This window comes from Mus pahari, chromosome 16 (assembly GCF_900095145.1).
Source record: "Mus pahari chromosome 16, PAHARI_EIJ_v1.1, whole genome shotgun sequence".
NCBI classification, from domain to species: domain Eukaryota; kingdom Metazoa; phylum Chordata; class Mammalia; order Rodentia; family Muridae; genus Mus; species Mus pahari.
Window position 1 is genome coordinate 18,117,648 of NC_034605.1, and position 16,568 is coordinate 18,134,215.

At 39.8% G+C, this 16,568-nt stretch overlaps 1 protein-coding gene across 8 annotated transcripts in view; it reads right to left on the minus strand.

Annotated features, from left to right (window-relative positions):
• Hecw1 (HECT, C2 and WW domain containing E3 ubiquitin protein ligase 1) overlaps positions 1 to 16,568 on the minus strand; it is a 261,545-nt gene that overhangs the window by 74,495 nt on the left and 170,482 nt on the right. For 6 of the 8 annotated variants that reach the window (XM_021215544.2, XM_029547490.1, XM_029547494.1 and 3 more), the window contains 3 exons: positions 6,706 to 6,848; positions 3,112 to 3,212; positions 260 to 1,603 (listed from right to left, as the gene is read on the minus strand). In XM_021215544.2, the coding sequence (XP_021071203.1) occupies positions 260 to 1,603; positions 3,112 to 3,212; positions 6,706 to 6,848 (1,588 nt within the window). The remainder of the gene's footprint in view (positions 1 to 259; positions 1,604 to 3,111; positions 3,213 to 6,705; positions 6,849 to 16,568) is intronic. The other 2 variants (XM_029547495.1, XM_029547492.1) reach the window with 1 other exon arrangement.

Genomic DNA, 16,568 nt, shown 5'->3' on the forward strand with positions numbered 1-16,568 from the left:
AACTTATATCAACTATTTCTGGTCATTAGTCAAAGGCACACGTATAAGTAGGTGGCTGCTTACATCCTACCTGGTATATTTGTTGGTGTGAATTTGAGATATGTGCCAGAAATTCACACACCTAGCTAAATGCTTGAATGTCTACATACACTGTCCAGGGCACCCATTTTGGGACTGGTCCCTCCACCAACCATATGGGGAAACTTGTGTCCTATAATTGTGGTGATCCTATTATCACTGGTTTGGTTTACAGTCTAACCTTCTCTCCTATTGCTAGGACCTGCCATGGGGGACTCCAGACCTTCAGTAGTTCTTGCTGCATTCCCACCAGGGGCAGCCAGTTCATCCTGCCAAGGGCCAGCCCCGTTTGTAGACTCGGGATCTAGCTCTGGGCTTTGCACCGAGTCGGGCACCGACTCAAATGCACTGTTTTCCTCCTCCTCATCCTCTTGTGAAGAAAAGACAGTGCTCTCAGAGATCTTGGCGCTGTCCACAGAGGAGAAGCGTGTGTGGCTGGCGAACCGATTGTTGCCATTGTAGCAGGAGCTGCTGTAACAAGAGCTGCTGTAACAAGAGCTGCTGTAGCAAGATGTGCTATAGCAAGAAGGGCTGCAGCATGAGGCATCACAACCCTCGCAACTGTGGTCTGCTCCCTGCTGGGGGCTGGAGTCACTCTCACTCCCAGTGCTGGGGTGAGCTTCGCCATCTTGGCCAGCACCAATGCCTTTGGATAAACTGGAGAAATGTCCCCCAGAGCAGTCAGAGGGTGCCATGCATAGAGTAGCCCCATCGCTCTCCCCGTCTTCCATGGACTGTGGGTCAGCAGCTATTGTGTCCACCTCGCTGAGCCCATCCTTTTCAGAGGACTCCTTGAGGGTGGATTCCTCCTCCAGGCCATCTTCCTCCTCTGTGGTGCTTCCTCTCTGGGCCGAGGGCATGCTGTGCAACAGGGTGTGGATGCGGATGTAATGGGTTCTTGGGGTCTCAGCGTCTCCACAGGCAGATGCAATCACGTTCTCAAGTTCGGATACAGGTAGGGAACACGGTCTGCTTTTTTTTCTCACAGAGACCCTCAGCTCCAGTCCAGGCTCTCCTTGCTCCAGGGTAGAAACATCCTCTTCTTCCTCCTCCTCCTCTTTCCCCTTCTCCTGCATCTCTTCCTCTCTGGCTCCATTTTCTGGTATTGTTTCCTCTTCTACCTTGCTGCCTAGAGCTGCACTCTCTTCTGGCAACAGCGAGGGTGGCCAGTCCTCATCCAGGGGAAGTCCCTCTGCCACTTCTTCTGCACTCAGGGTGGGCTGGGTGTCATGTTGCTCTGGGTCCTGAATCTTCCCAGGCTCTTCGGGTGCTTCCAAGAACTTGCTGCCATCTCTGGCCTCCGTAGCTCCTACCGCTTCCTCAACTGGCCCGTCGTGCTCCTGGTTTTGGTTTTCTGAGCTGTTTACTCCATTCCCATCACTTGGTGACTCTGGCTTCATGTCCTTGCAGAATTCTGCAGCATCACCAGAAGGCTCTCCATTGCTGTTTTCCACCACACTATTCATGACGCTGTCCTGCGTTTCTGCTGACTCAGGCTCAGCACTCAGAGAGATCTCTTCATCATCTGTGGGCAAGAAAAAAACTATGTCATCCTTTTCAGAAGAGCAACGGGAGCTGGTGTCCTGTGTAGGCACATGTAAAACATGGTAAATGATCTCTAATATAGGATACTGGATATGAGTGGATGCGTGTTTCTCAACCGCTTCTGAAGAAAATCTGTAATGAGTGCTATTTATGCTAATAGTTTATTATTTATTTAAAAAATTATATCTATTATTATTAACGTTCAGAAGGGCTTCTATTTTAAATTTCTCTTTTAAGGGACTGCTAAGAAAAATAAATCTCAAACCTAGCTTTACCTTATCTCAGAGATCAACAATGTTTGTTACATACAGTGACTTCCAGAGTATTGTTTATAATTCATTAATAACCCTAAGTAAGCTAATTGTACTTGCTTAAAACATTTCCCATGGAGCATCCTGCAAGATGTGAAATGGCTAAGCCAGGGTATGTAGCTGCAACAAAGAAGCAAGGGATGGGGCTACATTGACAATCATCTACAGTATTGAATAGTCAGAAACCAAGATTTCCAGCCACATTACCTTTCAAGGAGATATGCTTGTTATAACTGTTAACATTTAACAGTTAACATTGTTTAGCTCTACCTTCCTTGGCTGGAAATATACAAGATTGGTATTGGACTTTAAATGTACTAGTACAATTCCCTATTTGAAGAAAATTACCTCTCTGCTAAAGTGTGAAGTCATAATCCATCTTTATGCACACATAGATGAGTCAGTCTAAGAATGTAGCAAAAGGCTGAATGTGACAGAAGAAAGCAAAAAATATTTCCTTACAATCTAGTGTGTACTGGAGCTTAGTGATTGGGTGGTGATACACTTCAGGCTCTGAGATCTCAGTAACGCAGTAACAGTAACTCGTAGACTTGGCCCAAGAGGATTTAATATTTCTCAACATGATTTACATTTAGTGTGGGTGCTGCAGGAGAATAGAAAAGGGTTATGAGGTGTCTTCTCATCATTACTGTTTGGAAATATGGTTTGATACGGAGAATGGAATATAGAATGTTTCTGAAAATTTCTGTTCATAATCTTTATTTTCCCTGTAATTGTCTAACTGCAATTCTTCAACATTATGTCACTTTTTAGCTCATAGCCAGTCTGTAACTAGTTACTAGGTATAAAGAGATGATTCACATTCATGTGTTTTATCATTCATTCATTTGCTCATGCATAGAATGATTAAACAGCTTTTGAGCATCTCCTATGTGAGGTTCTGGCAATAAAATAATAAGACATAGTTTTTGTATCACATGGCTGACCTCTATTCTACTGTGTAACCATCTATCTTTAGATCCTGGTGAAGAGGAACCAAGGAGGCAATCCTGGCTTCTAGAATAGATCACTGGCTTCTGAGGCTCGACGGAGATGACGGAGAACTACACAGCCCAGGACATGCTTGGAGAGAGCTATGGTTAGTTGTGATTCAGAGAAAAGAGCTGCACCAAGACACTTAGCCTCAAACAAGACACGAGGATCATGCTGAAAGTACCTGCGTGAATGGAGGATGTGATCTCAAATCGGAATTGCAGCTGCCCGCTCACATGGTCAGTCGGAAGCCGGCGGCCAAGTGTGTAGCTGACCACCCTATCCCTAGAAGGAAATAAGCACCATCACAGATTCTGTAACGACCTCTCCTGCTAATGACCGCACAGTGTGTTTTCTACACCAGCTGGTGGGACAGGCAATCTCAGAGAAGCCATTGTAACAGGGAGTGAAGGTCCCTCTGGGGTCCTATCTTAAGGTTCAGATGTAGGATCAATACAGAAATTCTTATCAAATATTCTAAGTCAAGGATCAGAAAAACTACAGCTCATATTTAGTTATCACTTTTTACATGTTGGCATGGCCATAAGCTCTGGGAAAAAAAAAGCACGTGAAAAGAGTAAATTATGTGAAATTCAAATCTAAGTGTGCATCAACACTGTTTTATTGGAACACAGCCATGCTTATTAGTTCACACATTGCCTATGGCTATTTTCTGCCACTGTAGAAGAGTTGAACAGTTTTGACAGAGACTTGTACCCTATAAGTCCTAAAATATTACTCCTTTTACAGACTAAGTTTGAGAATCTGTCTTGTACAGAAAGCGAGGGGACAGAAATTATAAATGCCTTTGCTTGATCTTCCTATGGACATTCTAATTTCCAAATATACCCTGGCAATAGATGTGTCAGAATATGTTGGAGGAATATATGTAATGTATAAGAGTAGATGCTGAGTAGATGCTATAATAGCTACTGGAGAGCCTGTGTTGCCGAGCTATGGAAAGCCCCCTGGTAGAGGACGGAGCAAGCACAGCTTGTCGTCTGTGTTCACTGATCTTTACTTCCAGTTACACCAAATATTGTGACACATATGGACTATTCTGGATTCTGGTGCCATACCCATTCAAAGTAACTTTTAAATTACTGAAAATATAATCTATACATGAAGAAAGTAATCAGGAGTTGTAATGATATATTTTCACTGGCAATACAGTTTTGCTTTTTTGGTTTTATTTTTAACAAAGGAACTGCCTGCTACCTTTGCTGAGTTAGGGAAAGTACTTCCTTGGGATTCCAGATAGAAAAAAGTCTTAGTCCGTAGCTGGTTATTAACTCTATAGCCACCCCATTAATTCATTTATGATATTCAAATGAAAACACAAATCAATTGATGTCAATGTTAAAAGATTTCTTAGAAAAAAACTAACATTATGAAACAAGTAATATGGTCTAGTGATCCACAAATTTAATATTTTTTACTTGATTAAAGCATTACATAATGTTTCTTGTCAGAGCTCATTAATTAAAACAGTATATGGAGATACAATATGGCGAACCACAAAGTTCTGTCAATTTAGAAAGCAGTGATATTGATCAATATTTTGAAGTATATTCCCTATGATCATAAGAAAAACTTTCTGAATCTAAATCTTAATTGTAATGAGAACTAAAGATGATCACATGACAAAATGGAAATTAAGTTCACTATGTTTTGCACTCACTTTCTAAGATTTCCTTTTTTTTTTTTTTTTTTTTTTTTTTTGCTTTTAATCACTCAGTAAGCAAACAGTTTTTGAGTCCCTGACACATAAAAAGTGCTGAAGTTGGCTTTTGTGTCCTGTAGGGTAAAGTCTGTATGTTCTCACAGGACCTGCCTTTAACAGCTTACAACCAGATACAGAATAGGAAAGACAGCAAATAATGAACCAGGTAGTCGGCGACACTTCCAAAGTGAAGATGATAGTTGACTTTGAGGCCAGCAGCAATTAAAAGATAGTTCTACAGTTTGAGAAATGGAGAGAGTACTGTGTGTGTGTGTGTGTGTGTGTGTGTGTGTGTGTATCCTGGGGATGGACCATGACTCAAGGCAAATGGACAGCACTACAGAAGTGGTCTCTATAGGTAATGGATGCTATAGGCCTTGAAAGAGGAGGCAAAGCATCAAGAGGCAGTGGAGGGTTAGAAGTGAGAGAACTTCCAAACCCGATAGGGTGCGTGTACTATCTTATCAGAGGTGATGGGAAGAAATCACCCGGAGACTTATTGTCGTTCCTTCTCATCTATACTGCCTCTTGCTCCGAGTTGCAAGAGCACTAGGAAAACCAAACTCCCTTGCTCAGGTTTGGGAGGCCCTCTTCTACCTCAATTGGTTTTTTTTCCTTTGTTTTTTTTTTTTATTTTTGTTGTTATTTATTTTGTTTTTTGCTTTTGCTACCTAGTAGACATTCTTCCACAGTGAAAGGCAGGGATTGCAGGATTATACAAAAAAAAAAAAAAAATAGCACAGGGAAGTAGACAAGTCCTCTCTGTGGCTGTAATGAGTCAGAATTCAGCCCAGCAGGGAGTAACTGGGTATCTGTTAGGCAGATGTGAGTGCACTGTTAGAGTAACAGACTTCATATAAAACCTCACTTTTTGTTCCCTTGGCTCACACGTGGCAGAGCATTAGCAGTGTGAGAGTAGGACAGGAATGAAGAGTAGGGGAACAACTCACTGGGGAGTCGGTTGCAGGGAGGGACCCTTTCTTGGGGACAGGTTGTACTTGGTCTTGGAGGGAGGCAAATGTAAATTTAAGTTTGACTTAGCTCTCACAGGTTTCACTTTCTTATATGGAGAAGAGATAATGCTTAAGTTATAGAGGTGTTATGAAAACCAAATGAAAGGAGAAAGGTCACAAAGAACACCATTTCCTTTAAAGTTCCTACTATGTGCCAGTGAGAATGTTAGGCATCTTAGGCCAGGGTGGTGTTCAGTTTTCACAGACATGGATGGGGAGTGGGAACATGTGGCAGTAGCTCTGTATGTGTCAACTTCCTTTGGTATGAGAATTAATGGATTCCTTCTGTGCACACACCCATATATACGCTGTCAATTACTAAACAAATCCCCAGAGAACTTAATTAAAATACCAAAAGTCTGGTTAATATTTTTCACTCTTTGATATCTCTCTATGAATCATATTAGTGATATGCTTATAGCCAAAGACTTATGCCAATATTTTCAAATATAGTATTGTTATCTAAGGAAATACACATTATACAAAGAGATGATCTGATCATAGTTCATTTTAATAAAAACCAAGAGTGAATATGAATGCAAAATATTTAAAACACAAAGCATATTCTCATATACAGTCGACTGCTGCTGTTATTCTATGAGAATGCATGCTTTCAAAATTTTATTGAAATTATTTTATAAATAGCATATTTTGAGAAATGTTCTCCAAGAAACATGATTTCATCTTGGTATGGAAGTGCAGTATGTGGTTAAATCCTACATAAAGACAGGTGAGGGAATGAAATACTTTCCACAGCAATGGCAAACTTTAAATCTATATTTATGCAGGAAAATGTGTATTATTTTTCGATACGGTCTATGATTTCTCTATACTCTTTAATATCTATTATACAAACTACACAAAAGTAAGAAGAGGAAGGATTCAACTGAATACCATGGTCCAGGAAATGATATTGGTGGGAAAAGCCCTGAAACTGGAAACCATTTTAGGTGTCTTTCCATCAGACTTTGTAATGGCAGCTTACAAGCCGTCCGGGGCATGGCCTGTAAATGGACGCACAGGCACCCCAGTCACAGTTTACCCTATGGCGTGTCGCTCCAGCAGCCTCTGAACAGGCATTGACAGCTTTCCCAAGAAACGCTTGATGATGGGACGACTCTTGGCAAACTTGTCCTTCACTTCAATTTCCAGCACATCGGTTGGCAGAGACACGAAACTGAAATGCTGCAATGAGAAACCACATCATCTTAACTAACTTAGAGGTCATAGGGTTTGACAGTTCCGGTCCATGTGCCTCCGCCTTAGAATGCTGTGAGACCCGCTTTTAATAAATAAGGGATGACAATTGCATGCTCCTTTAGATATTAAAAAACAAGCAAACATGACTCTAAAGCTCAGAACATTGTAGAGAATGAAGTGCGAAGTATGCAAGAGTTGAGAGGCAGGATAAAGACTGTGAAATACTATTCTATAAACTTGATATAACCATGAAAAAAAAATCACTATCTTACAGTAGTGGTTACCTTCACCGGGCCAACACAATACTAGCTATATTAACAATCAGTCACAGAAGTAGGAGGGACTTGCAAGACTATGCCCTTTACTGCTGAACTTTGGCTATTGGTGGATTCTGAGAGAGGGAGGGTCATTGTCTTCTGTTGTACCACAATGGCCCTTGTTAAACCCTGTGGATAAAAAAATAAAATCAATAGGTTTTGATTTCCTATCAAAAATCAATATATCAAAAAATAAATTCTCACAAACAGATTTGTGAGAAGAAGATGGGTTGGGTATGGGAGGTAGATAGTTGGTAGGAATTGAGGGGTTTCAATATGCACCGTACATGTGTAGAATTATATAAGATCAAATTTTTATTAGATAAAAAAGTAGAGTTAATCGTTGAGATTCAAATAAAATCAGCACAAATTAAAGAAAAAAAAAACACTTATCAAGGCCTCATATATTAGAAATGGGAAAGACTGCTGAGACATGCTTGCCTTGGGTGAGGGACCAACACAGAAGGAGATTTAAGGAGAGAGAGGAGGGATAATGAACACTAAAGATGCTTGAAAGAGACATAAAGTGTATTAGTGGCACATACACCCTGATAGTAACCAACAGCCACCTAACTGAAATTAAAGCCCTCTTATTAGGAAGGAATTCATGCCTTGTACTGAAAACTTACCTAACTAACTACTGGTGGGGTGTGGCACTACCACCACTACCTCCTCCTCTTCCTCCTCCTCCTCCTGTTGTTGCTTTCTTAAAGCGATATACTGCCTAACTGTAGTCTAAATACTGATTGAGAAAATGCTGCCATAAAACTGGGCTATACGAAGGCCTGTAGGGTATTCACTTAAATAGTGATTGGTGTTGGAGGTCCCAGCTCATTGTCAGTTGTGCTACTCCTGGGCTGGTGGCCCCAGGCCAAGCATGCCATGAGGAGGAAGCCAGGAAGCGGCACCACTCCAGGGTGTCTACTTCAGCTCCTGCTTCCAGGCTCCTGCCTTGAGCTCCTGTTCTGACTTCACTAAGTGATGAGCTGAGACCTGAGAGTTGTGAGCATGAAGAAACCCTTTCATCTCCAAGCTGTTTTTCATTATGCTGTTTAATCATATAGCAATAGAAACCTAACTAAGACACACGTTCTAGATGATTTAGAAAGTATTTTCTAAGGTGTTTATGGGTATGAGAAACGATGACTCTAGTCTGAGAAGGTAGTACATTCATCTTTTTGAAACACCTCATAAATGTGTCAAAGCCAGAGAAATAATTTTATTTATTTGCTTGTTTTTAATACCTTATTTAAATTTGTTTAAAAAATTGTTCTTTGAGAATTGCATAGAATATACATTGATCATATACACCCCTCTTCCCATATTATCAACCCTACCTTCTCCCCTAGCTTTCTGTCTTCATTTTTGTAACCTATCATGTCCAATTTATGCATCCAATGTGCTCTTGGACATGTGGCCAAATTACCATGGACTACACTCTTAAGGAAACCTGATTGTCTATCCACGAGCTATTTCACCTGAACATAGCTCCTTGGCTCAGGTTGAACCTCCTCCATAACTCCTTGTCCATGCCAGAATTGGGTCTGGTTTGATCTTGCTAAGTTCTTGTGTACACTATGCGTTCATACACACTGCTGCTTTGCATGTCTGGAAGATGCTGTTTCCTTGTGTTCATCCACTGCCTCTTGTTCTTCTGCTCTTTCTGCCTCCTCTTCCACAAAACCCTGAGCCCTGGGGAGAGGGATGTGATGTGGAAGGACTATCTGGGGGCTGAGCATTCCAGTCTCATTCTCTGTGCTCTGGCATCATGTGGGGCTCTGTGCATATCACCATGTGCTACAAATAGAACTTCTCTGAGGAGGTTGAGTGATGCATTAATCTACAGGTAAACACACATCCTTAAGATTTGGTATAATTCTACATAATACAATATCATTTTAGCATAATAATAGCATCATGTTCTTCACGAGAGGATGTCATTTGCCTGTCTAGCTACAACTTCTTGTTCTGTTAATGGTGCCAGGTATGGGCTTCATCTTTTGGAATCGGACGGAAATCCAGTCAGGAAGTTGTTGGCTGCTTCCATCATTTTCATATCACCGTTGCTCCAGCGAGTGTGTCTTGCCAGTCTAGTCATTATTTAGTTCCAAGGGTTCAGCCGAGTGAGGCCTGATGACTCTCTTTCTTTCATGTCTGGTAGTGTGCATGTTACCTTCCAGAACTATGAAAGCTAGCCGGTAGGGATGACGCTTTCAGACCGGCACCAGCTTGATTTCTCCATAATCTGTAGCTGAAGCATGTGACATTCAGCTATAGTGTCTTACCCTCATCTTCTTGAGGGTAACCATTGTCAATAGCCTGTACATCATGGGCTTCTACAGGACTTTGCTGACCAACAACTCCAAAAAAATAGTAGCTCATTGCTGGAAACGGGTTTTTAATTTGTTATCCCACACCTGGCTCATGGTAGCGTTTGAAGAACACCCACACTGATCTCTATAATAAACATGCCAGTCTGCACTCTTACGAATAGTAAGGGTTTCTTTTATTCCCTATCCATGGTAGCATTATTTCTTGTCATTTGATCTTAACTATTATGATTGAGATAAAGTGGGGTAGTTTTAATCTTCGTTTCTTTGACGGTTAATGATGTTGACAGTTTAAAAAATGATTCCTAGTGTTTTTGTATTTCATCTTTTGAGCATTCTCTCTCTTTAGTTCTATTTCCATTTTTGAGTCAGGTATTATTTCTTTTTCTTTTTCTGTATATTTTAGATACTAACCATCTGTGAAATAGATTCCTAGAAAAGATGTTTTTTTTTCCATTCTGCAGGCTGCCTTTTTTTTTTTTTAAATGATTTTATCTTTTTTGCCCAGAATATTTTTAGTTTCATGAGGTCTCATTTATTAGTTCTTATTCTTACTCCATGATATATATTTCCAAATATTTTTTACTTGAATAATTGTTTATTGGGTGCACTGAGAGAGAGCAAATGGCCTGTGCAGTAAAGTAAAATGCCACTTGCCATGTATAGCAATGAGTCACACAATAAGGGGACTGGATTCATTTTTATATCAGGATGGAGTTTCTTCATGTGTAGCTTCCAGACCTGTAGCTAATGTACTGGGACAGAGGGTAGTTCACTGGTGTCATTCTAGTTTAGCTTTGCTTGTATCGTGATTTCCAGATAAGTCTATGGTTTTTGGGAAGACCAAAATTCTTTGTGAAGACAAACAAACAAGCAAGAAAGCAGTGAAAACACCGTAAAGTTGGGCCTGGTTAGCTAATTCAGTGGAAAAGGACTCTTGTTAGCAAGGCTGATGGCCTGAGATCCATCCTAAGTTGAAAGAAAGTACCGAGTTCTGGAGGTTTCCTTTGCCCTCTGCCCACTCACTGTGGCACATATGTGCCAACCCACATGTGTGTATGTATTTTCTGTATTTATGGGTTTAGTAGTTTGGGCTGGCATTATTTTTTATAACTTGTAGAACATCTGTCCAAGTCTGTCTAGTCTTCATAGACTCCACCGAAAAGTTAGGTGTCATTTTAAAGGGCCTGCATTTATACCAGGCTTGATATTTTTCTCATCTATCTTTCAATACTCTCTTTTTGTTTAGTTTATTTAGTGTTTTGACCATTATGTGATGTGGATATTTTCTTTCCTGGTCATTTATGGTGCTTTGTGTGCCCTTTGGACCTTGATAGACATCTCTTCCCTTAGATCATAGAAGTTTTCAATAATTTTGTTGAAAATACTTTCTATGAAATTGATCTGGTCTTCTATAGCTACTACTCATTAAAAAATAAGGTCTCATACTTCTTATATAATTGGTTTTCTTTTTATGCATTTTTTTTGTTGTTTTTTGAGACAGGGTTTCTCTGTATAGCCCTGGTTGTCCTGGAACTCACTTTGTAGACCAGGCTGGCCTCGAACTCAGAAATCTCCTGCCTCTGCCTCCCGAGTGCTGGGATTAAAGTCGTGCGCCACCACACCTGGCTTATGCATTTTTTGATTTGACAATTTATTTGCCTGGTATTCTTTTCTACTTCATCCAATCTATTAGTGAACTGTGCTCTGGATTTCTAATATCTCATTTCAAGGTTTATTTCTTTTGGACTTTTAGAGCCATCTTTACTAGATTCTTTTTTCATATCTTGGATTTTTAAAAATTGCATTCAACATTTTTGTATTTTTGTTTTCAGGGTCTTCATTCTGATATTAATTTATACCCATTTTGAATTTCTTGCTCAAGTTTATTATTGCTATTTTGAAAATAATGTCTTGAAAAATAACATTACTTTTCTCAGGTACATTAGTATAGAAGTACTGGTATGTAGAAGAGACATACTGTGCTGGTTATGTTTTTATTTTTGAAATGGCATTTTGAAAAGATGCTAATGTTAGGTTGTTAGTGTTTCTTTGTAAGAAAATCCTGTCTTCCCTTTGTTGAGTGGGTGTTTGCAGTCGTTTCCTGTTTCTTTGAATTATCAGGTTGTAGACCATATGAATGGGGCTTGAGTCAATCTTGGAGTGATTCAGTTTGGATGTTCAAATGGGTTACCAAAATGGTCCTGGGTCAGCTCAGGCTAAGCGATGTTTCTAGGTCCAATACTTCTAAAAAATATAGAAGCGTTTCACACTCAACTCTCAGCAGTCTGGTGAGATTCAGGACTTCTCAGGCAGTGGGAGCCAGAGAAGTTGGCAAGGAAAGTATAGGATCCTCATTGAAGATAGGGAGCTGAAAGGGAAATAGAGGACACACAGTCCTTAGGAAGGCCTCAGGGGTAAATGAGAATTTGTAAATGGTAGGAATAGGTAGAAATAGAGGACCTTTTCCTACTATACAGAGATGCCAATAAGATTAAATCTATCATTATTTAGAATAAAATTGGTCCCAATTCTCAACTCAAAAGTATAGGTGATCTTTTTTTTTTTTAAACTAAGCTCCTACAATGGGATTTAACAAACCATGATAAAATAAAATATGTACTCATTTAGATCAAAATTTAACCAGAACAGTTATTATTACTGTAAATTATTTTTGATATTTTGAGATTATAATATAATTACATCATTTTACTTTCTTTTTGTCTCACTCTAAATCTTTCCATATACCTCTCTTATCTTTTTTTCAAACTTAGAACCTCTTTTAATTAATTGTTGAATATATATATATATATATATATTTTATATACATATATGTGTACACACATACATTCCTCATATATGTAAATACAACTTGCTCAGCCTGTATAATGTTGCTTCTTATATGTATGCTTTTAGGGTTGAACTTTGGCATTGAGTAGCCAATTGGTGTGCTTTTTCCTCTGGAAGACTATTTCTCCCACTTTCTATGTTCCTAAGATACATATAGTTCTGTATATAGGGTGAGATCCATTGAATGGGAGAAAATCTTTGCCCACTATACATTCAACAAAATATTAGTGTTTGCAATATAGAAAGAACACAAAAAGTTAAACATTGAGAAAACACTGCAATTTAAAAGTGGGCTATGGTACTGAACAGAAAATTATCAAGAAAGAAAGAAAGAAAGAAAGAAAAAGAAAGAAAGAAAGAAAGAAAAAGAAAGAAAGAAAGGAAGGAAGGAAGAAAGAAAGAAAGAAAGAAAAGAAAGAAAGAAAGAAAGAAAGAAAGAAAGAAAGAAAGAAAGAAAGAAAGAAAGAAAGAAGTGCAATTGGCTAGAAAGTGGGCTCCATTCCCTTAGGATCCCACATTTCATGGTGAATTCAGGATTTGCTTAGCTTTTTCCCACCAATCCTCTCATTCTTCCCTTGTAGATTATCTCTACTCCTTGGTGTTAGAATCACTTTCTAACAGTGGCTTCTGAGATTGTTCCAGATTTGCTCTTAGCCCTGTAGCAGCCTGTCCACAGGAGCCCTTCCTCCAACCCTACTTCAATTCCCTGCAGACACCACCTCTTGGCTCACACCAAGGGAACCCCCCACTCTTTTGTTCCTGTCTCTCTAGTCTTTTAGTTCTATTGCAGCTTGCCTACATGAGCCCCTTCTTCTACCCACATCTATTCTCTGGGAAATTTGTCTCTTGGTGGGGACACTGCTCCTATTCTTTTCTGCAGACCCTCTTAGTCTTTCCTCCTAGTTTATCTCCATAACTTTCTGTCACCTACCAACCTAAAGGAGCTTTCTTCCAGAGGCTCTACAGCCACAGCACTCACGTAGTATACAGAACAGGCAACGACAACAACAACAACAATCAAAGAATTGAACACCTACCTAAAAAAGACCAGATCAGGTATCAGCACTAAGAAACACCTTAAAAACTGTAACTCCCAATGCCTAGGTTAGAGCTCGGAACAAAAACACAAACAGCCTCCTTCAGAACCAAGTAACCCTATCGCAATAGGCCTTGAAAATGCAATTTTGTTAAAGCACAAGACAGAACTTGCAAATAGCAATTATGAATATATTCAAAGACATGAATAAATGCCTTAATGAAGATCATGAAAATATAGCAAACAGTTGAATGAAATTGTTGAGGTTTGCTCTATTGCTGTGTATTTTTTCTTTTTTTTAATTAGATATTTTATTTATTTACATTTCAAATGTTATCCCCTTTCCTAGTTTCCCCTCCGAAAATCCCCTATCCTCTCTCCCCTCCCCCTGCTCCCCAACCCACCAGCTCCTGCTTCCTGGCCCTGGCATTCCCCTATACTGGGGCATAAAGCCTTCACAGGACCAAGGGTCTCTCTTTCCATTGATGACCAACTAGGCCATTCTCTGCTACATATGCAACTAGAGCCATTAGTCCCACCATGTGTTTTCTTTTATTGGTTGTTTAGTCCCAGGGAGCTCTGGGGATGCTGGTTAGTTCATATTGTTGTCCCTCCTATGGAGCCTGTTGATGTGTATTGTAATGTTGAATACTAGCCCTCAAGGTCTTGTTGCTCCCAGGGTCAAGGAGATCATCACCAAATGATGCTATGTAACCTTATTCCTTAATTTTAAACTAGTGGTTGGATAAAGATGCCTACAGTCTGTATCTGGGCAGAAAAGAAGTGGGTGGGGCTTTAGTTCCCAGGGCTTGAGGTCTAAGGCAGAGATCATGAGGAGAAAGAAGAGGAAAAGAGAAAGATGCCATGGTGTATTAGTCAGGGTTTCTATTCCTGCACAAACATCATGACCAAGAAGCAAGTTAGGGAGGAAAGGGTTTATTAGGCTTACACTTCCACATTGCTCTTCATCACTGAAGGAAGTCAGGACTGGAACTCAAGCAGGTCAGGAAGCAGGAGCGGATGCAGAGGCTCCTTACTGGCTTGTTTCCCCTGGTTTGGTCAGCCTGTTCTCTTATAGAACCAAGACTACCAGTCCAGAGATGGCCCCACCCACAAGGGGATCCCCCTCCCCGTGATCACTAATTGAGAAAATGCTTTACAGCTGGATCTCATGGAGGCATTTCCCCAACTGAAGCTCCTTTCTCTGTGATAACTCCAGGCTGTGTCAAGTTGACACAAAACTAGCCGGTACATAGGGGGTAGGTGGATCATGAAAGCATGGTCATGAGGGCTAGCCAGCTGACAGAAAAGCAGTCCAGGCAGAACATTGCAAACTATATCTTTGGGTTATTAACAGGGAATAAGACAAAGCAGCTTAGAAGGTTGATATTTGCCCAGCTCTAGTGCTTTTAAAGGTAATTTTAAATGTAAAGTGTTTGTGTCATTCATTTGGAAACTAAGGATCAAAGGTGGGGTAGATAACCCCATTAATTTTAACCACAATATAAAATAATAAAAACAGTTCAAGATATAAAAGTAGAAGTTAACAAAGAATTAGAATCACCAAAGAAAACCGAACTGAAATAAAACTGGACATAAAAAACAGAATGGCAAACAAAACTTCAGAGGTAAGCCTCACTAACAAAGACCAGGACATGAAAGAAATAATCTTAGGTGTTAAAGACAAGGTAGGAGAAATGGATAGTTCAGCCAAAGAGAACTGTTAAACCTTTAAAAAAAATCCAAAAAAGTTCTTAGAAAATATTTCTAACAAAAACATAGAAGTGCTCTGACCTCTGAGACTCAGGAGAGAGTTGGACTCCCAGAAGTGCTAACAGAGGCTAAGGGAATCACAGGAGGAACAAGCTCTAGCCAGAGACAGCTACAACAACTAACACCACAGATTACCAGCTGGCGAAAGGCAAATGTAAGAATCTTACTAACAGAAACCAAGACGACTCACCATCATCAGAACCCAGCACTCCCACCTCAGCGAGTCCTGGATCCCCACACATCCGAAAAGCAAGACTCAGATTTAAATCATATCTCATTTTAAGAAGGATTTAAGAAGGATTTTAAGAAGGGCATTAATAACTCACGTAAAGAAATACAGGAGAACACTGGGAAACAGGTGGAAGCCCTTAAAGAAGAAACACAAAAATCCTGTAAAGAATTACAGGAAATCACAACCAAACAGGTGATAGAACTGAACAAAACCATCCAAGATCTAAAGATGGAAGTAGAAACAAAGAAAACCCAAAGGGAGACAACTCTGGAGATAGAAACCCTAAGAAAGAAATCAGGAAACATAGATGCGAGCATCAGCAACAGAATACAAGAGATGAAAGAGAGAATCTCAGATGTAGAATATTCCATAGAGAACATGGACACAACAGTCAAAGAAAATGCAAAATGCAAAAAGATCCTAACTCAAAACATCCAGGAAATCCAGGGCACAATGAGNAGACCAAACCTACGGATAATAGGAGTAGATGAGAATGAAGATTTTCACATTAAAGGGCCAGCAAATATCTTCAACAAAATTATAGAAGAAAACTTCCCATACCTAAAAAAAGAGATGCCCATGAACATACAAGAAGCGTACAGAACTCCAAATAGACTGGACCAGAAAAGAAATTCCTCCCGACACATAATAATCAGAACAATAAATGCACTAAATAAAGATAGAATATTAAAAGTAGTAAGGGAAAAAGGTCAAGCAACATATAAAGGCAGGCCTATTAGAATTACACCAGACTTCTCACCAGAGACTATGAAAGCCAGAAGATCCTGGACAGATTTTATACAGACCCTAAAAGAACACAAATGCCAGCCCAGGCTACTATATCCAGCAAAACTATCAATTACCATAGGTGGAGAAACCAAAGTGTTCCACGACAAAACCAAATTCACACAATATCTTTCCATGAATCCAGCCCTTCAAAGGGAAAACACCAACACAAGGATGGAAGCTACGCCCTAGAAAGAGCAAGAAAGTAATCCTTCAACAAACGGAAAAGAAAACAGCCACAAGAACAGAATCCCAANTTTAACAACAAAAATAACAGGAAGCAAAAATTACTTTTCTTTAATATCTCTTAATATCAATGGACTCAATTCTCCAATAAAAAGATATAGACTAACAGACTGGCTACACAAACAGAACCCAACA